Here is a 23,528-nt window from a genome sequence, read left to right as displayed (position 1 = left end):
CATGCAACGTGACTGGTCAGTTGCGCCTAATGCTCTGTCTACACTATAAAATTTTATGTGACAAAAAATGTGATGTGCCCATATATTTTATTTATTTATTTATTTATAAACTTATTTTACATGGATGACATTTTCATTAAAAATAATGTTCTTACAAATGATGGTTCATGATTAAAGAAATATGGACATGATGATGTCACATCACTACCATATTTGGGAAAATCACTACCATATTTGGGCACATCACTCTTTTTTTGTCAAACTAGTTTGATAGTGTAGACAGAGCTTTAGTGGTAACAAATTTCAAATAAGTGCCTTATAAATATATAATAATATATAAATAAACAATTGTTGTTATTGTATATTTTATTGAAATCCTTACTTTGTCCTTCATTGTGTCGTCTGACTGGGTGTCAGAGTCATAAGATTCTCCAATCTTTTCCAGAAAATCTTTCACTGTTTTGCATAATACTCTAAACAAAAAAAAAAGAAAATTAGGAGTGAGTTATTACACTTTAAAAAGACAAAATAAATGGTTAAATGTAACAAAAAAAACATTATGTTTTGCTTTAAAGATGTATTGTCCCCCTGGAGAAAAAAAAGTTTAATGTCGAAAATTTAAAATTTATTTTCAGGAATAAAATATAAAGAAATAAAAAAAATTAATGAAAAAAAAACAACAAATTTGACATTATGAAATTTAAAGCCCAGTTAATGTATAGAGGAAGATACATGTATAATAGATATAAGAGCTAATCTTAAATCTTACATTAGCTGATTCACAGTATCACATGTATCACATGTGATGCCAGTATCATGTCATAAACCCTAAACTTAACATAATACTGTATTCCTGTATTATAGAATTGGCTTATGATACTAAACTGTAATTTTATATTGTAGAAGTTTTTTTTTACAAAAATTAAATGTAAAAAGATATTTATTCTTAGATATTATTATATATTCCTATAAAAAAAAGTCTTTTATTAGTTAAGAAATCTTTTAAGGAGTTTTTCCGGTGGGCATCATTTTAAGATTACATCGGACTCTGTTTCAGAATTTTAATTATCATCATGTGCCCGCAGCTTGAATATTAGATTTCATACTAAGCCAAGGAGTAACATAGTTTGTGTAATCATTTATATCATATACCTTACTTCACTTTTGTTTTAATATCGATTCAAGTATCTTCTAACATCTAATTGATAATCAAAGTTTAAAACGCATTAAAGTTGATTAAATCTCTGATTTAATATTCTGTATAATTTTTTCTCAAGGATTTTGAGCCTCAGGGCTATAGGATTGATATGCTAAATCAAGTGCTTTCATCGCAGAGTTACATTGCGCAATGTTCGAGTATCAATATCTATGTGTCTCTCATTCTTTTTTCCTTTAATTGCTAAACATACATACAAATTACAAAAACTAACTTTAAAAAAAACTTACTAAAACAAAAAACTGGCATGATAAACAGGGACACTACAAATATTTTTACAACTTACTGTGCTGATTTTATAACTTCAGAGTTTTTCTCGGATTGTAGAATATTTGCAAGATGAAGTGCTACAGAATCTTCGTAGGCCGTAATGTTCTCGGTTCTTTCGTTCTGCTCCTCCAATTGGTCAGTTGGTGCTGAGTTGTCTGTCTCATTTACCCAAATACTCCATCTATAAATAGACAATGACATAATTAATTTAAAGGGAAAAACACCTTTCTAAAGACTTGTCTACATTATCCAGTCCAAAAAAAGTGTGATGTGCCCAAATATGGTAATTATATGACATCATCATGTCCATATATTGGCACATTACATTTTGTTGTTACATAAAGTTTGATAGTGTAGACAAAGTCTGTCAGCTGGATTGCTTCAATAAGCTTTTAATAACAAATCCTACAGAGAATTCCATTTTGTAAGGGGCGGGTTTCCCGCTGTTGAATGAGTTTGAATAAAATAAAATAAAATATAGAATACATATTAGTGAAGAATATGAAAGATAAACATTAATAACTATTGTGGGTTTATTCTGCCCATGTCAAATATTAGTTGAAGTCTTCTAACCTTTCTATAGACAAATATTACATCATTCTTAATGTTATTAACTTAAGAGATTAAAGTTCTGTGTACACTATCAAACTAGTTTGACAAAAAAATGTAATGTGCCCAAATATGGTAGTGATGTACTTAAGTATAAGTATTAAATGACATCATCATGTCCACATATGGGTATACATAAAGTTTGATTGATAGTGTAGACAGGGCTTAAGTATGATTTACCTGTCTAACATCTTGGTACCTGAGTGCTCAAGTTTTTCCAACATAGCTGGCAGAAGGGTGTCATCATCACAATTTGTACCCCATCCAAGCACCCGTGCTAAATCATTGCCAGTACCTAGAGGTAAGACACCCACTTGACACTGTAGGAAGACGAAGATAAAAATACACATTTTGAAATAGGTATAAACAGGTGTAAAGCCGTTGCTCACTATCAAACTAGTTTGACAAAAAAAGTATGATTTGTCCAAATATGGTAGTGATATCCTAAAATATATATCATCATGTCCATATATGGGCACATCACATTTTTTGTCACATAAAGTTTGATAGTGTAGATAATGCCTTACTACCTCATTAAAACTATCAAAAAAATTCCTGTAATTGTAAATTGTAAATTGTAATTGTAATTGTAAATTGTTGTTCCTGTAATTGTAAATTGTTGACCCCTTTAACTGACCCTATGACCCAGCAATAAGACATAAAAATAAGTTGATGGTAAGATTTGTTTATTAAGACAAAATTGACCATATAAAAAGAAAAACAGGCTAAAATAAAATTTACGATTGTTGATATGTGAACTAATTACAATGCTGGTAGTCATGGGAACCACAAACAAACTAGCATGCAGGCTTGTAATTGGTTGTTACATATTTGTTATCATCACTGCTCAATGATTATATCACAACCTTATAGCAATCTAGATGATCTTAAAAACAAAACAAAAACAGCACAGGTCGTGGAATTTGTGTGATTAACTTGCGGACATGTACTTCGTGACCATTCCTGATTAAGCATAATGAATCTGTCGTCAGTCATCACAGCATGTTGTTACCTGTTTGTGAAGATCCATTTTATCTATCTGAGTTAGTACCCAACCCACACTGCCATCTCCACCACAGACAAGGATACGGAATGTATCAAATTTCTTGAATAATCTCAGTCTACAAGTAAATATAAAGAAACAAATACAACAAATATTAATAAATAGTATTTCTTAAAATAATTGCCAAAAGTTTTTTTTTGTTTTTATCATTAAATAGTAGAAAGCTATTAAATAAATTCATCTCGTTCCGAATATAATTAACTGGAAAATTATTACTTTTTTGCTGAACCAAAGGTATTTATACCAACCTTGTATGCATTATTTTAGTTAAATATAAAAGTAATGATTTTCCATTATTATTTTTTGTTGAACCAAAGGTATCAATCTTGTATGTATTTTTTTGGTTCAATATAAAAGTAATAATTTTCCAGTTAATAGAGTAGAAAGGATGCACAAACACAAAATAAATAAAATCTTGATTTGGTAGAATTTCAGGTTTTCTGGAAGTAGTTTTGTCAAAAAAGTTTGATAGTGTAGACAGAGCTTCGGAAAAGTGGACTTTACTACATACAAAAATAAGAGAATTATTTAAATTTTTTAATGTTTTGGTAAAATTTAAAAAAAAAATGTTAGTTTCCTGTCTAGGATTGATTTTTTTTAATAAGTGGATTTAAATTACTTTCCTATTTACCTAATGATAAAAACCTGTCTACACTATCAAACTAGTTTGACAAAGTGTGATGTGTCCAAATATGATAGTGATATGACATCATATGTGGGCACATCACATTTTTTTTATCACATAAAGTTTGATAGTGCAGAAAAGGCTTTATTGAATATTTTTACTGAATACGACCATTCAAAAAAAAAATCAAAAACTTAAAAATAATCATGCAGCTTTGCTGAGGGAAAGGATGCGATTTACTAAACATCTTTTTTATTTGGCCTACAGATTTTGTAAGACGAACTTAATACTATACACCGACCCAGTACATTATCAGTCTTTGCGAATGTCTCATTTAATTAATGTTTAATTTTTACCTGTCACTTTTACTTTCTTTACCAATCAACAATCGGCAAAGATCTTCCCATGAATTACAAACATTAAAACTCATCACATTTAATATCAGGAAAATCAGGATTCTTGTAATGTACTTAATCATGAAGATTAGTTTGTAATCCTAACAGATTAGTTTTAATCCCAAATCATTCTGAAATGTTATTCTAGAGTTAAACAGATCGACTACATCACATGTCAGGGCTCGATTTAGTGCTAGCCCGGCGTACAATGGCTAGTAAAAACAGCTCCGGGCTACCTAAAGTATCTTCCTTTAAGCCCGGATGGCTAGTAGGTTGTGGGAACTCGAAATTGGGACGAAATGACCTCATAAAAATAACTCCAGAATAAAAGACATGTCTTGGCAACATCAGCAAAAAAACCACTCGCGCGCTGCTGTGGCCGTAACAAGTGATGATGTAGGCGGAGCCTCTCATAATCAAGCAAATTTTCCGAATTATGATTGGCCATTTATGTTTTTGTCACCCAGGTTATTGTGAAGTAGGCGGAGCTTCATTATCAGGTCAAACGTGTCACAAAAATATGACCATAAATAACGAACTGTGATTGGCCAAATGTAGTAGAATTTTGTCAATGTTAAAAATAACTTGTCTAGTCTTGTCAGGCCTGGTTGTCACAGATCAAAGCTAGGGATATTTTGTAGGGCCGGGTGGCTGGCTCTATCCCTGTAGGTAGGCCATGGAGGCCATATTTTATAATATGCGTAGGCTTAGATAGAATCAAAAGCCATCGTTTGGCATCGTGATGGCTGCTCAGCAGCTAGGCCTAGCTAGATACTACCATTTTGGTAACAGTTGAGTAGAGTAGGCCAGGTGCTCCAATGCGATCTAGGCTAGCTAGGCTAGGTAGGCCTCTACACGTCTATCCTAGCTACCCTACTATAAATAATAGGCTCCCTAGGCCTAGCCTAAGGTAGACAGAATCTAATTAGTTTTCTTGGCTAGGTTGAAGCCCAACAACAAAAAGACCTCAATAAATCGATTCTGTGAATATGGTGAGCATGAAATAGACTATGCGTCGCGACGCAAAGTTAATTTTTATAATGTGAACAATAAAGAAATACAATTTTGTGTAATTTTTCATGCAATATTATTAATAGTTTAATACAGTTGTTATGCGCGATTTGAACGATTTGCGCAATTTGAAATTGCGCAAGGATTTTTTTGCGCAATTTTAAATTGAAACATGTGTTTCAAATTGCGCAAGCAACGTATTAAATTGCGCAAGTAATCTGCAAATTGCGCAAGGTTTTTCGACAGATTGTGAAATCATGCACACCCATATTTTGTTAGTAATTTCTAAGAATGATTCAAAATTAAAGATAATATCGCATTTCCTTACCCTCCCGGGAGCCTCCCTCCCGAATTTTTTTTGACGAATAAAAAAAATCTCGAATTCCCAATGGTTCAATAAAATACCATATTCACACATAATATGAGGAGAAGGCATAAATAAATACCAATAGTAATATAATAATTTCAATTCAAATATCAGTACTAATGACGATTAATAAGACTAATAACGATTGGATTTTTTTTAGAAACAATAATTATTACGAATTATTAGACGTTTACTATTTAACTTAAAAATTAAATTTAATGACAAAAAAGATTGACCTTTCGGTACCATTTTCAACAACAAATGAGTACAATAATAAAAATAACAAACAGTTAGCAATTTAATATTGCGCAAGAAAATCCTTGCGCAAAGAATTCTTGCGCAATTTTAAATTGCGCAAATCGTTCAAATCGCGCATAACACAGTATTTATGTAAATGTTTAGCAATTCTCGAGCGTTTAGATTAGTGCGCCCTCTATTGTACAAAATGCCTGAATTCATTTATATGGCGGCCCTGCTATCACGGTGCGATAATAAGAGTGGGCTAGTAAAATAATGTATGGGCTAGTGAAATCTACAGTGAACTAGCCCAGTGGGCTAGCAACATGAAAAAGATAAATCGAGCCCTGCATGTCAGGTGAATATTTAACGTAAAGTGTAAAACAATCATGTAATTAACAATCATGTCTTATTTACCAGCAGTATCATCAGCCCACATAGAGGTTACATAAACACATGTCCTTACAAATTGATATGATTAGTATGTTATATAAGCAGAATTTCCTCGCCAATAAATTGTTAATATTACTTTGCGAGCAACATAATAATATTAGAAAGAGTTATTAATACATCACATTTCCTCAAACAGAGTGCTTAGTGACAGTACAGATAATTAAAGTGAAGATGAGAAGAAGCATTAGGGACTTTCCCTTTACATCAGGTACAGCAAAGATGAATAAAGTATATATTAACCATGTATTTTAAACCATGTATTTTAAACCATGTATTTTAAACCATGTATTTTAAACCATGTATTTTAAACCATGTATTTTAAACCATGTATTTTAAACCATGTATTTTAAACCATGTATTTTAAACCATTTATTTTAAACCATGTATTTTAAACCATGTATTTTAAACCATGTATTTTAAACCATGTATTTTAAACCGTGTATTTTAAACCATGTATTTTAAACCATGTATTTTAAACCATGTATTTTATTTGTGTTTTATGAAATTTTAACCTTTCAAATTTTTATGGGAATTTTAAACTTTAAACAAACAAAAATAATTTCAACTTAACCATGTACTATATTTGACTGTGTTTGACCATGAATATGAATATGTTTCAGTTTACCTTACCCATACTGGACTATCTGAAAGCTGGAAACTTGAACACATTTGGAATACCAGAACAAAATTTGTCCAATATTGACTGTACTATTACCGCTATGACTGTACCTCTCACTCTTATGAAATTGAAAAAGTGAAAAAATACGTACCCTAATCTCGGTCCACTGTTCATGAGGTCAAACACTTGAGCCGGATTCAGTAACTGTTTGAATCTACGCAGAAACTTTACACCTTGGTTGTCTCCACTTTTCGAGTTAACAAACACTAGGAGGGGGCTATTGCATCCGTGTCTACTAGCCTGCCAGTAGCCATCGGAGTCAATACAGTTTAAGGTGATTGGTGGGATGATCGATAATTTACATTGACCTAGGGGGCACTTTTTGGCAAAATGTGGTTTACAAACTGTATGCACCTAAGGAGGAAAGAATTAGACTTAAGACAATTTAAATTGCACTTTTTTTATGTATAAAGCTTGGTTTCCATTTGGACACAACGCAAGTATATGTACGCACAATGCAAGTAATTTGACCAATCATAGGCGATAGATTGTTTGAACTTTCGTTTGTCATTCCACATATCTGTAGTGTATGTACCATAGCTTCTGATACAAACTTTGTTTTGGTTTTTTGAAGTTTCATTTTTTTCTGGTAAAACCATTTTTAACGTTGTTGGGACTTTGTTTGATATTATTTTAGTAAAGAGTGTCTCTTGAATATTTAGATTATTATCATAAAACAGTTTGTTTTTACTCACCATTGTTTTGCACCATAAACATCGTGAATCCTGCAAGCGTAACACGCTTCCACATGTTTTCTCACAGACAGCACATTTAGCGCTGACAGGTAAATTACCCTCTAACCATTGATGAGGCATGGTTAACTAAAAAAAAAAACAGGAATTAAAATCACTAATTAAATCAAATGCAATTATAATCAGTTTTATAATGTGATAAGACAAAGTTAGTTATGCTCTGTCTGCAATATCAAACTAGTTTGACCAAAAAAGTGTGATGTGCCCAAATATGATAGTGATATGACATCATCATGTCTACATATGGGCACATCATTGTTTTACATAAAGTTAGATAGTGTAGACAGAGCTTAAGAAAGTAGTTACAGACAGATAGATAGATACAGTAGATGGATAGAATGGAATGAGTGGGTCGGTCGGAAAGGACAGATTATTGGATGTTTGGATGGATGGGAGATAAATATTTTAGTTTATGTAATTGTGACCCTCATTTGTTTAAGAAATTATCCTATTAATAAAAGCAAATTAAGATTTCTGTCACATACTAACTAGTCATAGTGAATGCTACTTTTAAACATGGGAATGTAATAACATGATTTAATGTTCTCATTTTACACACTATACACATTCAGCTCTAGACAATATTATTTCCTTTTTCATGTTTACCTTTGATTTAAGAGAATCAAAATATAAAATATGTTGTTGTAAGAAGTAGAGTAAAGTTTCTATTAAGATTCTGACAGAGATTGCAGAATGAAAAATAGATGTTTTTAAGCACAAAACCTGTCAACATAATATAATTAATAATACTTTATATCGGATTTACTTCAAGTTAATGTTACTAATAACAATCATGTAATTTTCTTGGAAAAATTATTACTGAAGCCACTGCTAATCTGTCTGTTGATAATCTGATGGGCAATAGACTTTGAAACATGTATAATATTCGCATATGAATTATAACAAAACCACAGACCTCACAACTTAATGCTGACAATCAGTACACGTAATATTAATCATTTTGGACTTGTTACTACTAAATACTTCATAATGTGTATTAAATTAAATAATAGAAATTGATAAAGATTACTAAAAAAACGAAACAACGCATAACAGTCAAATATCAATGACTTCAACATCCACATGATGATTTGTTTTCAAGTACAGTGCGTTATTCTATCAAATGTAGTTTAGTTGCGAGTACAGTGCGTTATTCTATCAAATGTAGTTTAGTTGCGAGTACAGTGTGTTATTGTATCAAATGTAGTTTAGTTGCGAGTACAGTGTGTTATTCTATCAAATGTAGTTTAGTTGCGAGTACAGTGTGTTATTCTATCAAATGTAGTTTAGTTGCGAGTACAGTGCGTTATTCTATCAAATGTAGTTTAGTTGCGAGTACAGTGTGTTATTGTATCAAATGTAGTTTAGTTGCGAGTACAGTAAGTTATTCTATCAAATGTAGTTTAGTTGCGAGTACAGTGTGTTATTCTATCAAATGTAGTTTAGTTGCGAGTACAGTGTGTTATTGTATCAAATGTAGTTTAGTTGCGAGTACAGTGTGTTATTCTATCAAATGTAGTTTAGTTGCGAGTACAGTGTGTTATTGTATCAAATGTAGTTTAGTTGCGAGTACAGTGTGTTATTGTATCAAATGTAGTTTAGTTGCGAGTACAGTGTGTTATTGTATCAAATGTAGTTTAGTTGCGAGTACAGTGTGTTATTGTATCAAATGTAGTTTAGTTGCGAGTACAGTGTGTTATTCTATCAAATGTAGTTTAGTTGCGAGTACAGTGTGTTATTGTATCAAATGTAGTTTAGTTGCGAGTACAGTGTGTTATTGTATCAAATGTAGTTTAGTTGCGAGTACAGTGTGTTATTGTATCAAATGTAGTTTAGTTGCGAGTACAGTGTGTTATTGTATCAAATGTAGTTTAGTTGCGATACAGTGCGTTATTCTATCAAATGTAGTTTAGTTGCGAGTACAGTGTGTTATTCTATCAAATGTAGTTTAGTTGCGAGTACAGTGCGTTATTCTATCAAATGTAGTTTAGTTGCGAGTACAGTGCGTTATTCTATCAAATGTAGTTTAGTTGCGAGTACAGTGCGTTATTCTATCAAATGTAGTTTAGTTGCGAGTACAGTGCGTTATTCTATCAAATGTAGTTTAGTTGCGAGTACAGTGTGTTATTGTATCAAATGTAGTTTAGTTGCGAGTACAGTGTGTTATTGTATCAAATGTAGTTTAGTTGCGAGTACAGTGTGTTATTGTATCAAATGTAGTTTAGTTGCGAGTAGAGTGTGTTATTCTATCAAATGTAGTTTAGTTGAGAGTACAGTGTGTTATTGTATCAAATGTAGTTTAGTTGCGAGTACAGTGCGTTATTCTATCAATTGTAGTTTAGTTGCGAGTACAGTGTGTTATTGTATCAAATGTAGTTTAGTTGCGAGTACAGTGTGTTATTGTATCAAATGTAGTTTAGTTGCGAGTACAGTGTGTTATTGTATCAAATGTAGTTTAGTTGCGAGTACAGTGTGTTATTGTATCAAATGTAGTTTAGTTGCGAGTACAGTGTGTTATTGTATCAAATGTAGTTTAGTTGCGAGTACAGTGTGTTATTGTATCAAATGTAGTTTAGTTGCGAGTACAGTGTGTTATTGTATCAAATGTAGTTTAGTTGCGAGTACAGTGCGTTATTCTATCAAATGTAGTTTAGTTGCGAGTACAGTGTGTTATTGTATCAAATGTAGTTTAGTTGCGAGTACAGTGTGTTATTGTATCAAATGTAGTTTAGTTGCGAGTACAGTGTGTTATTCTATCAAATGTAGTTTAGTTGCGAGTACAGTGCGTTATTCTATCAAATGTAGTTTAGTTGCGAGTACAGTGTGTTATTGTATCAAATGTAGTTTAGTTGCGAGTACAGTGTGTTATTCTATCAAATGTAGTTTAGTTGCGAGTACAGTGTGTTATTGTATCAAATGTGGTTTAGTTGCGAGTACAGTAAGTTATTCTATCAAATGTAGTTTAGTTGCGAGTACAGTGTGTTATTGTATCAAATGTAGTTTAGTTGCGAGTACAGTGTGTTATTGTATCAAATGTAGTTTAGTTGCGAGTACAGTGTGTTATTCTATCAAATGTAGTTTAGTTGCGAGTACAGTGTGTTATTGTATCAAATGTAGTTTAGTTGCGAGTACAGTGCGTTATTCTATCAAATGTAGTTTAGTTGCGAATACAGTGTGTTATTGTATCAAATGTAGTTTAGTGTCGAGTACAGTGTGTTATTGTATCAAATGTAGTTTAGTTGCGAGTACAGTGTGTTTATTCAATCAAATGTAGTTGGTACAGTAGAAGCACTATCATGTACAGTACTGTATCTCTACTAATGTTTGGATTAATCTTGACATAGCAGCAACATAATTACATGTACTCTAAAAAACAACCATATAAAATATAATGACGGTAATGATGCGACTGATAAAACGGTTGTCTTCAAACTGCTGAACACATCAAACGGAAGTGGATGCATCCAAGCGTGACAATGTGCTTTATTGTATCAGTAACAACGACTGTCAGAGAGAAATGGGAATCTGTTGCCATGACGTCAATAGCATCTATCGTTGATGACAGGTAAGGTTTGATATGAATGGTGTAGATTAGTTTAAACTAAGTCAGATAGAAGTCGCAAATGTTTGAATGTCATCTACTAGATAGTAGCCAATGCGATTGTATAATATTACATGAATTAATAGGCAAAAAGAAAACCAAACAAAAGATATAAATAAAAAAGCAAAAGAGAAAAAAATAAAAGAGAAAGAATAAACAATAAAGGGAAAGAAAAAAATGGAAGAATAATTTGAAAAAAGTGCTGGCAATATTCTAAAAATAAATGCAGAGCTTATCAATTAGAAAATGTTAGCTTAAAAAAATGTATTGTTTGAATTATTCTCTCCTTAAAATAATGATTACATAAATTAAAAAAATAAAACAATAAATGATACAAAATATGCATCATAAAAGATTTAATGTTCTTAGAAATAATCTGTTATACATGCAATATTTGTTATTTGATATTTAGGAGTGATCAAATTAAATCAGTTTTGAGCCATAAGTTTTTGTTATGTAAATTCTAATAGGATCAGAAAGAATTAGGATTACAGTATTTAATATCCATTCAATAGAAGGAGTCTAAAAAGTCTACAACACACAAAAGAGAAATTATCATTTTTATGACAAAATCTGCAAAAGGAAACAATGATATCACTTTTATTTTATTTATGTTGTGTCGTCTTTCTTGCAAAAACAGAATGGTTAACTTCTTTTATACAGGATCTTAATAATTATATACAAATGTATTTTTTTGTTTTGTTTATGGGTCTTGCGTGACAAGTATTCTCTTCTTGCAAGATCCTCTATTAATGGTATTTTTTGTATTTTCTCATTATAAATTATCATTCTTTTTTATTATATTGTTATACCATTGATAGAAACTAATAAATGTTGAATTATTATTATCCTTGCAATCAATTATATATATTGAAATTGTGAAGTTATAAATAAATAAATAAAATAAATGTGAATGAGTAAAACCAAGTTTGATCAAAGAGTGCTTTAAACATTAATTTGTTGCCTAAAATACAATGGTCCATTGATTGGTCGGTATTTATAATTATTTATTTTACTGATGAAGGGCTATAGTGTTGCCCGAAAGCTCTGCTAATTTTTCTGGCTGTTTTACTTTATCGTTTTGATTTATCTTTTCGCTTTTTTTTTATCTACATTGAGATCCAGCCACTGATACCCACAGCATTGTCATTTTTTCAGTAATTTGCCTTTGGATTTATTTATTATATTTCTTATATATTCTAGTATTTACTTTCAATGTACAGTATTGATATTACTTATTTTTTCATTGAAATTAGAAGTCAAATGATTTCTAAATTTGAAAGCAGACTGATATTTAATATTGCAGTCCTCCTCCACCTTCAGATAGAAATTATTTTCAATAAATCATCCCTACTTCCAACCAAATCGATGCTCAGCTTAAAAAAGTAGAGCAACGAACTGTGGGGGTGTGCATACTTGTTGTAATAGCATAGTATGGTTTGAAGTACCGTGCCGTAATATCAAATTTACATGCCCACAAAGTCACGTTCGATCTGCGATTCAGCGAAGTCTATTTCTCAATCGGGTCATTATCCTGATAATGAGGATTATCATTGGACTAATAACGCATCATTTAGCCAATAAAATGTCGAACTCATAGAATGTTTAAATTTATAAACGTTGGCAAGAATACTTAATGTCTACAATCATGCAACCCCCTGATGAAAACGACCGTAATGAAAACCAACGATGCTTTTTGCTTAAGTCACTCTAGCTGAGTTACAACGCAATTATTATCGACTAAAAGTCTCATCTCTGCATGTGATTCGTGTCGTTAATGTACAATCAATATGAATATTTGTCAGTTGCCTTATAGATTTTAATTTAATGGTAACGACACTCAACGTGGTGGTTTCCAAGCAGACGTACTAAATAACTTGTATCAATATATGTACACAAGCTAAGCAATCTACTACATACTTCTTATTATATCCATTAAGTAGCTTTGAATCTATCATGTTAATATAAATTACACTCATAACAATAAATTAATATTCTCTGTATTTCGATTCCAAAGCTGTACAGCCTTCAACAGGTAAAACAACTGAAGTTTATAACTGATACATGTAACAGTGAACAAGTTATTGTTAAGCTCTGTCTACACTATCAAACTAGTTTGATATCATCATGTCCATATATGGGCATTTTTTTGTCACATAAAGTTTCATAGTGTTGACAAGGCTTTATAAAAGGTGATGAGATGCTCAGGATTTAGCCAATTAAAGCTACACCAACAATGTCTTCATGATTAAACTTGCCATAATTTTACAATAAATGAAAATTTACATAGACGAGTGTTAACCATAATACAAATAAAGAATATATGTTATTCCTTATGACCATTTGTACACAACGTGGAGCGGATGGGCTGTTTCCGCTTAGCATAGATACAGATTCTATGTGGACAAGTTATGCAGTTTTGCACCTACCGTTACCACTCGTCTGTGTAAATTGGCCTTTAAACTACACAGGATATTCACTTTAATATCATTTGTGGCAAAATCATATTTTAAAGATAATGCTAATGATGATTATGATAATGATACAAGATGATGATAATGCTACAGGGTGATTAAGACAAAAACAATTAAATAAAGATAATGATATACTTACTCCACCATCATCCTCTTCAATGATGTCCTTTCCAATGGATGCTAAAGTCGTCCATTTGCAGTTGTTTCCAGCACGCACAGCGCATCGTTTATGTGCTTTAAATTTACAAACTGTCAATAAGATAAGTATAAGTCTACACTATCAAACTTTATTTTACAAAAAAATGTGATGTGCCCATATATGGACATGATGATGTCATATCACTACCCTATTTAGGCATATCACTAACAGTAACCATATTTATGCATATCACTACCATATTTAGGCATATCACCACCATATTTGGGCACATCACACTTTTTTTTGTCAAACTAGTTTGATAGTGTATGTAGACAGACAGAGCTTTATGTATATTATGCATTTATCAACATCCCAAGAAATCGTACAATAAAATATGCATCTTTAATATACTGTGGGTATAGTCTTGAGAGTTTCCACAGGTGTAGTCCCACCCCCTAAAGTCGGCCCAAATTTTGTGTTCTAGAGGGGTGGGATTATACCAGGGGGTGGGATTATACCAGAGGATATACGGTAATAGAGTACTTTTTTAATTATAATACCTTCACAGGACAGTCCGTGTGATGTAACACCAGGTAGCGCTTCCCGACATACATTGCAATAGGTCGGTCTCGCATGGGAGCACGCATACCAATTGTGCATCCCAGAAAGCATATCACCGATGTGCTCACTACCAGACTGAAAAAAAAATAATTAAACAAAGATGAAGGTAATAATCTGATAAGCCAAAAATATATTTTATAACGGAAACGAAGAAACATAAACAATGATAACACTGCAATAAAAATGTTATTGTTAAGGGAAAAGAAAGAAGATATTACAGTAGGCTAAACGGGCCAGTAGACAATGCTGAACGAAATATAAAAGTTTATAAGTGAAAATAAAAAAAAAAACATTGTTATTTTCGTTTAAGATTTATTATTAGTTGTGCAGTGAATGGATTATTAAGTTTATTGTTAAATTTATTGCAATCTTTGAATAAGTTTTTTATAAAGAGTTAATACAGATATTGTGTGAACTACTGTGTAATCGAAAAAAAAAGAAGGGTTTTCCCCTATTATTTAGGACATGACTTAGTAGTAATCTCAACCATGGGCTCTACAATTCATTTAGCTTTCACAGAAAATGAAACAACATACTAGTCAACTAGTCAACGTTTATTTCTTCTTATTTTTTAGTATTATTTATTATGTTATTTTTTATTGTATTATTTCACATCCAACAGTGTATACACCAATTACGGGATGAAAATATAATAAATTTTAAAACACACATAAAAATAACAAAAAGAGAATTAGCCTAAAAGTTAATCTAATCTATAGATTGGCAGCAGTGTTAAGACAACTATGGAAATATTTTCTTTTTTTATTAATATTGTTATGATGAAGTTATATGTAATTACAACTTTAAATTGATATGTTATTTATTATAAAGTTAAACAGTATTAATATAGACCTTTTACTCATAGCTTCATTCATATATTTCTAAAAAACGTATTTCCTCTTTAATACAAACTATCACAAATCACGTTGGAAATAAGATGTCACAAAGTTCTGAGGTAAAATGATTGCGAAATGTCTTACAAATTGCTTACAGAATTGATTCCGACATTGCTATCTTGTAGCAAATATCAACTTTAATAACTGTATCAGATCCAGGATAAGACACAGATACGGCTAACCTTAGTTTGTCTTCGCCGTAATTGCAAGCCTAGATATTTTACGTTTGAAGGTCGAACTACTGTAATTTGTTATCCTTAACTATATAATTATATACTCTAGGTTTATTTTTTATTTTTTTACCTCCGCCAAGGATGTATATGTAATCGGTAGCGTGTGTTTGTTTGTTTGTTTGTTAGTTAGCAGGATTACTCAAAAAATAATTACAAGATCTTTACCAAAATGAATATACAGATAAATATGTGGTCAAGGACCATTCCATTTTGGGACCATTTGGGACCATGGTCCCAATTCTGGACCACTTTTTAGTATACGTTTCAGACCTGCTAGTGTTAAAAGATAGGACAGAATTTTTCAAAAGCCGGCGAGCAGTCTTAAAGTAACAAGTAAACTGAAGTTGCATTTTCTCGAGAACTACTTGTCCAAAAAACTTCATTTTTGTACAAGAGGCAAGAGTTATAATTTGTGATTTGTAATTTTCAAACATAATTTGATTTAATGTGCAAATTTGTTGATGCTAGTAGTTTCAAAAACCTATTTCTTTTCAAGTTCACTCGTTTGATTTTCGCGTTGCTGTTCTATTGTTAGTCAACTGAAGCTATTGTTAATTGAAAGGCTTGTTACATAACCATTACACCAAACACGCATACACATGCTTGTAGTGAAATTAGCCTAAATCACAAACAACATTAAGACACACACAAATATATATTTTTTTTAACCGGAGAAATCTTATGTAGGAGAATTTTACAGTAGGCGGAGGTATGCACTCTCAGAGTGGCTTTCTAGTTTAGTAATGTGTTTTGTTGTGGGTCCCTGCGAGACAAGTTTTTAACTTCTAGAAGGGATCCATGATAATAATGATTAACAATTCCTGCTTTATCTATGTTCACTTTAATATCTTTTTTCTATTTTGTATATGTTCATTCATTATTATCTAAATAAATGTTATCTGAATCTGAAATCATGACAGTATCCTTGTTTCCTAGTTTGTAGTGCGTTTATAATTTCAAGTTCAAGTTATAATTTATTGTCCTATTGGTATATAAGTACTCTTGGCGTTGTTTTCTGTTCTGATCATGAGAATAGTTTCTCGAAACATGTTAAGACATTTTAAGGCAGTTTGCCTATTTATCAGTAGCAGTATGCCTTACAATTGGTATTTTAACTCGAAAGTTTGGTGGAATCATTCATGATATATTTATTGGGTTTTCACAAACACGTATAAAAAACAAAATTGGTTTGCAGCTTGCAGTAACAACATAAAATAAAGATTTTACGCATATCAGGTTTCAGGAAAAAACAACTTGTTAATAACACACATATGCAACAAGAAGAATGCGTGTTCTAGTGTGTAGTGTGAATTTATAATTTACAACTTGCAGTACCAAAAATATATTTTATATTACATGATATCAGAGGATTCAGAAAAAAAACAACCTGACACATAGGATTGCATATATGTGTAGTTTCTTAATATGAGCATTTAAAGATTTGAACTTACATCATAGAAATCTTTATTACTTGCAGATCTAATGGCACTTATCCAGTCTTCCATATCTTTGCGTGAATCTGCTATCAGGTGCAAGGTTCGAAAAGGATTTATCACCTGTGTAAAAAAAATGAAAACAATAATTATTTGCAAGCACGCGACTCTACAGATCACTACTGTATGTCGGTCGGTATAACCACAAACTCAAATTTGCACAAACGACTGCAGCCATGTATATGGCCTTGTTTTTATCAGGGGCGGATAAATGGTATTGGAAAGGGGAGGTTGAACAAAAAGCAATTTTAATTTTTTTTAAATAAAAAACTGGGAGGACAAGGTGGCTTATAAATTCGCTTCCTGTTAGATAATGAAAATGAATAAAAGATATTTACCAATGGGAAGGCTTTACAAATACACAACAAGGTGATGGCTTATGTTTGATAAACTTAAGTCTCCTCAATATACAATAATACCTTGTTTATAAATACTTTTTTCAACTTTATCATAGCTTTTTTTTGTATTTAATTTTGTATTTGTAATATTTATCTTAAATTAAGAAAATTTGGATTAGACCCTCTATGGAACCATCAACCAGCGCCTATTACGAAACGACAGTGTGCACAATTGTTCTCCCTTATTTTAAACTCCTTTATTCATCTCACATTTCCAAAAACAACATCTAATCTAAATGTAGAGCTAGTCAAAGCTCTGATAATATTGTATTTAACCAAAATACTACCTAGGCAAACAAACATTTTTGTACCGCGCGCTCTACATAGTCATGAAATATAAACCTACCATATGACACAACAGCCAACTTTGAAAAACACTACACTAGCAGCAGAAGAAGTGTAAAGAAATAAATGAAATTGTAAAAGCAATATTTATTTATAGATACACTTCTCATCACAAAATATGAAATGCTTCAAACTAGATAGTAAGTAACTCAATACAATATTCAATTCATAAAATTGTGTAATTTATTCCCTGAAAGTGACAAGTTATTTCTAAAAATAGACACAAATCGACATTTTCTGAAGGCAAAATAATAAAGTGTTTCTTGGATAAATCGAGAAATTCTAAGGGAATACAATCTCATAGGATACCTAATGCCTAGAGAAATAATAAGAAATTCTAAATCATCTCATGATATCTAAATACCTAGAAATAATCAATTCAACACTGTTTTTCAACAATCTTAAATATTTTTTTTTTTAAATATAAACAGGACAAGATCAGAAAAAGCAATAATTTAAAAAAAAAATGTTTAAATGTTTAATTGATTTGATGTTTAAATGTCAAAGGACCGGTGGTTAATAGTGATGATTATCTATGACCAGTTTTTGCTGCCTTAACACAAAATTGCAATTATTTATTGACATTGTGACCTTAGCGTTGGACAGTTCAGATCAAGGTTTGGAACAGATCAATGATAAACTTGTCTACTATTGAATATACCGATGCCTGAACCAGAACAAAATTGTAAATGATTTCAAGTGCATTTACAAAACTTGAATTTCCGGGACTAATCATTCCTTAACATTTTTTTTTTTATTGCGTCCGGATTTAGCAGGGCTTTGGAGGCTGGAGTTGACCCGACCAAGGTAAACACTGGTTCTTCTGGACTGTGTAGTGACCTTTCAGATATAAACAAAGGATTTTAAAAAATTTCTATGTAAATCATACTAAATTTTCACAAAATTGTCGTCCGGTGCCATTCAGTTTTTCGTGCGGACAGATTTCGAAACATAACCAAAGACTCCGAGGTATATCTGTGACATGCTGTACACGAGGCAGTTAAAGACCTACAGTAGGACGTAGCCTATGTTGGAGAATACAACACGTCAGCACATCGTTACAACAGAGATCCAAAATTTTGTCAGATCAACAATTATTAATTATTTCAAAGCATTACATACAGATTGTCAGCTGGTAATAGCAAACTTTATCAATCAATAATTTGTAATTAACAAATCTTTTAAAAATTTTATTTTCTGACAAAATTATTTCAGTACATTCAGTAATTAAAAAATTATATTGGGGAAGGGGCGTATGTGATACACCCACATCAGTTACTGATATACTCTGAAGAAATTTGTTTTGTTAATGTTAAGGTTTCCAGCGTGAATTTATAACGCTGGAATCACCTTGTCTCGCAATATACAGAGTTTACCTTATCTGTTACTTATACATATAAACAATTTCACTGTAAAATCTGTTAGATGAATTAGTACTGACTGTGTTGATACGATAAATATACGCCCACCTCTAGAGCAGCCGCCACCGATGCAACGTTTCTCACAACCCACTCAGCACTAATTACCGCTGTTGCCAGGGCAACTGCAGACGAACAGACGGCTGATATAACCTTTTCTGATGGACAGAGTATACTCGTAGTAAAATGCACACATTTTGAAGAATAGGGTATTTACACAATAATCTCAGATTGCTATCGTTTTGTTGAATGGTTGTTTAATATTATTTTATTACCTCGATCATCATAATGTACAGTAGGACAAACTAATGAGTTACAAATGTGAATGCAAATTATTACATGAAAACATTTATATAACTTCATATGAACAACATTTTGCATACAACATGCATCAGAATTCATATTTAAAAAATATTTATTGAACAATATAATAACCATTTTATTATGAAATCATGTTTGAAACGTGTCTGCCTTCTTTTATAATAAAAAATTTGAGTCTATTCAGTTTATTATCATTCAATAATAATAAAATGTATTTTAAAATGCAAATCTCTTAAAAATAAATTGAAAACAAACACATTATTTTTAATTAAAAATAAATGCCATGTATTGTAGCACGATGCTCAAATTTGAAAAAATATCACATTTTGCGATTAATGAGAATACAATACATATTAGGTAAAATATTCAAGATTCAATTTTCTAAGAAAAAAATTAGTTAAAATCATAGAAAGTTTACTTTTATTTTACCTAAAACAATAAATTGAAATCTTCATTAGGAAATGTAATTAAAATCTTTACAATGTATAATTAACTGTATTCTTGGTTGCTAACACATACTGCAAAATCAATTGATTTCTTGAAAAGATAATAAAAAACCTCATGTCATACTGACGAACGCTTGACAGAAATACAAATTTTCAATGGTCTTAAATTTTTGCATTTTGATCCGAGAAAATTACAGAAATTATTAGTGCATGAATATAAAGGATTTTACAATCATTTAAACTTTTTTTTACAAAATAACTTTTAGAACACAAATCAAAAATGTGGAAACTGCTATTGATTGGCTTAATAAAATGTTTAAAAGCATTAAAACTACATAAAATTGTACTAAATTCCCGACATTTACTATTTGAAATTCAATAATAATCACAGAAAAAAATCGTTAAATTACACTTTTTAAAGAAAGGACTTTAAAAAACATTTAAAAAAAAGGAACATTGATAGAAAGGCATACTAAGAACCAGCCTAAAGCTCTGTCTACACTATCAAACTTTATGTGACAAAAAAAATGTCATGTGCCCATATATGGACACGATGATGTCATATCCAGGCCTTATAGGTGAGCTACAAGCACTTGTATTTTGGTGTGTAGAAGTTTACTAACTTAAGGGTAAATCGCACTCCTCATAGGCAGTTCAGTATTCAGTATTCAGTATTTATTGGTACTTACTTTCGAATCAGTGGCACACACCTTTCGGTGGTGCGTCCATACAAATATAAACAACAACATATAAAAGGTAAATGATAATTAAACTTACATAATTAACTTGCATGCATTGAAAAAAAAAAACAAAAACAAATGTACACTGTACAGTAGTAATTGCACACTTGAGTAGATACTTAAAAACAATTGTATAACGAGCAAATCAATAAATCGATGCAATAGGTCAGTAGTAAATACACATTAGGGCCTACTTACAAAATGTCAGACAGAAAAAAAAAATACTTATACATGTAGTAAATAAAAAAACAACTAAAAAACAAAAAAAAACAAAAACAGAATAAAGGTACAATAGGTGAACAGTATAAATAATACATAATCATGATAAAATTACTACATAAATCAAAATAAGCACAAATATATGTTTATATGTACTGTACTTGAAATTATAGATATAGCAAACAGCAAGTACAAGATTTTATTTGTTTAATGATTAGTTATTGGTAGTTAGGAGTGTTAGGTGAGTGACTGCTCTTGCTCGCCTTAAAAGACAAGGCTTGCATATCACTACCATATTGGGCACATCACTTTTGTCAAACTAGTTTGATAGTGTAGACAGAGCTTAAGAAAGAGGATAACACAAAAACTAGAGGTGGGTGAACTATGTGGGTAGAGCAAGGAACAGAAACGATTGGCTGAAATACATCATCAGCATCCAAGAACAAATCAACAGCAGGATACAACAAGAAATAGCTTATCTTTTGTGAGCATAAATCAAATGCATCTTAATAAATTCTCTTTCTCACAATCATCACGTTTTTATCATTTTTAAAAAATTGTAATTTACAACGTGAAGCATTCGACTGTCACATCAGTATTCAATTTTTATTGAAAAACTAGTAAATTAAATTGAGAATACACTCGTCATCACGTAGAAAACTCAATCAAAAGAGCAGGTTTGAAATTCAATTTAATATCATTAGCAGAGTAATCAGTAGTATTAGTACAACTGTAGACTACGGAGTCAACTGATCCCTAGGGTTATTCAATATCCTTGTACAGTAGCTAAATTCTTATCATTTATTAATACAAACCATTGAGGATATAAGGTAGCCAAAGACAAGATTAGAAGCGCCTCTTATTACCAGTAATTTAATATTTCATTGTACAAAACTCTGTAAACACGACAGATAATACTCGACAAATACAAGTAATAATACTGAACATTTAATCATCAACTTATTAAAATGATTGAATATATATACAGTATCTCTTTCTGAAGCGCTCAGATGCGGACTGATTTAGACTACGTTTACACATACGCCATAAAGGCTGGCACTATACTTATGCAAGTCATAGTAGGGTATACCGGTAACCCAAATGGAAATAAGTTTTATATTATTTACAGTAAAACTTTCTTTGCTTATCCTTGTTCAATAAGTTTTGTTTTATTGTCTTTTTTTTGTTTATGTTATTAACCGAATATATCAAAACAAATCGATCTCAAGTATGACTGCCGTTAAAAACAGAAATGCATTCAGTTCAGATTAACTTATTCCATCCTTTACATATGTGTGTGAACATAACCTTAGTTGACTGAATGTGCGGTAGGTCTATTAAATGACATGAATACCGTCTGAAACAGGGTCTAAAAGCCTCATAGTTGAATAAACCCTGAAACAAATGAACTTCTTCAATCTAAACAAAATTCTCGATCTTCATAATGCTTATTTGGTCATTTACGGTAATTAACAAAAATCCAATACTAATTTCATTTTTGCATTTAAGTACCTTCTTAAACGAACCAATTAGAATGGTTTTCATAACCTTCACAGTGTTTACTTTTGTCTTTTTCCAATAAACGTGAACGGTCTCAAGTTGCGCATACCGCAGAATTATTGAGGACAGTCTCGATATAAACAGTATAAGATTAAATGAACCAATAACCAAACAAAAATTGTAAGGGTATTTAAATTTGCATCTAATATTTACGTATAAAGTGCATTCGGAAATTAGAATTTACTAAGCTACTTAACGTGACCTTGAAGAGGCTTATTGGTTTACTGAAACACTTCTCATTATCTTGGAATTAAAGATTGTAGACTAATTAGAAAATGTATGTTTTCATCTACTAACTTAACAATTGGTTTACTTCTATTTATTCATGAGAATAGTACTGTATTTTAGCTTGCGATATTGGAATAAGGTAGAATAGAGCTTGAAGTTATATTTTAATATTTTCTCTTCAGTTTTAATAGGTCAAACCCAAATATCTGGACAAAATGTAGTTATTAAGAACTTGGTTTGGTAAAGATTACTGTATTGTATTTGGAAAACACATCTAATAATTGGTCATAGTAATAGTGGTGCATCCTGGGTACTCTGGCGCATTGGTTTGGACTCTCAAATCCAGAGGTCTAATCACCGCAGACACACATCACTCCTCCCACACAAGGGAACCGAAATGGGTACTGGTATTTAAAAAGTACTTCACACTCCTTTGTAAGAGAGGAGCAGAGTATACCCTAACAAACATAGTAAGGTGGAGTCTTTGGTTTTCAAGTTTATATTTTGCGCATCTTTTTGTAGTTATAGAAAGGAAGGGGGAACAGAGTGATAATTATTCTGAGATAATGTAGTGGCAACCGTACTACTATGTGCATCATAGACGTATTGCCATTATTCCCTCTAAACTAGCTTTTAAGCTCTGTCTACACTATCAAACTTTATGTGACAAAAAAATGTGATGTGCCCATATATGGACATGATATGATGTGCCCATAATA

General features: G+C 31.4%; 1 protein-coding gene across 3 annotated transcripts in view; it reads right to left on the bottom strand.

Annotated features, from left to right (window-relative positions):
- Positions 1-23,528, bottom strand: part of LOC140048512 (diacylglycerol kinase delta-like) — a 61,754-nt gene that overhangs the window by 14,718 nt on the left and 23,508 nt on the right. For all 3 annotated transcript variants that reach the window (XM_072093246.1, XM_072093247.1, XM_072093248.1), the window contains exons 5-13: positions 17,093-17,197; positions 14,452-14,587; positions 13,892-14,001; positions 7,621-7,746; positions 7,017-7,279; positions 3,108-3,216; positions 2,276-2,415; positions 1,503-1,667; positions 383-473 (exon numbers count right to left, since the gene is read on the bottom strand). In XM_072093246.1, coding sequence (XP_071949347.1) covers positions 383-473; positions 1,503-1,667; positions 2,276-2,415; positions 3,108-3,216; positions 7,017-7,279; positions 7,621-7,746; positions 13,892-14,001; positions 14,452-14,587; positions 17,093-17,197 — 1,245 coding nt within the window. The remainder of the gene's footprint in view (positions 1-382; positions 474-1,502; positions 1,668-2,275; positions 2,416-3,107; positions 3,217-7,016; positions 7,280-7,620; positions 7,747-13,891; positions 14,002-14,451; positions 14,588-17,092; positions 17,198-23,528) is intronic.

Source organism: Antedon mediterranea, chromosome 5 (genome assembly GCF_964355755.1).
Source record: "Antedon mediterranea chromosome 5, ecAntMedi1.1, whole genome shotgun sequence".
Taxonomy (NCBI): domain Eukaryota; kingdom Metazoa; phylum Echinodermata; class Crinoidea; order Comatulida; family Antedonidae; genus Antedon; species Antedon mediterranea.
This window is presented reverse-complemented; position numbering and strand designations above follow the sequence as displayed.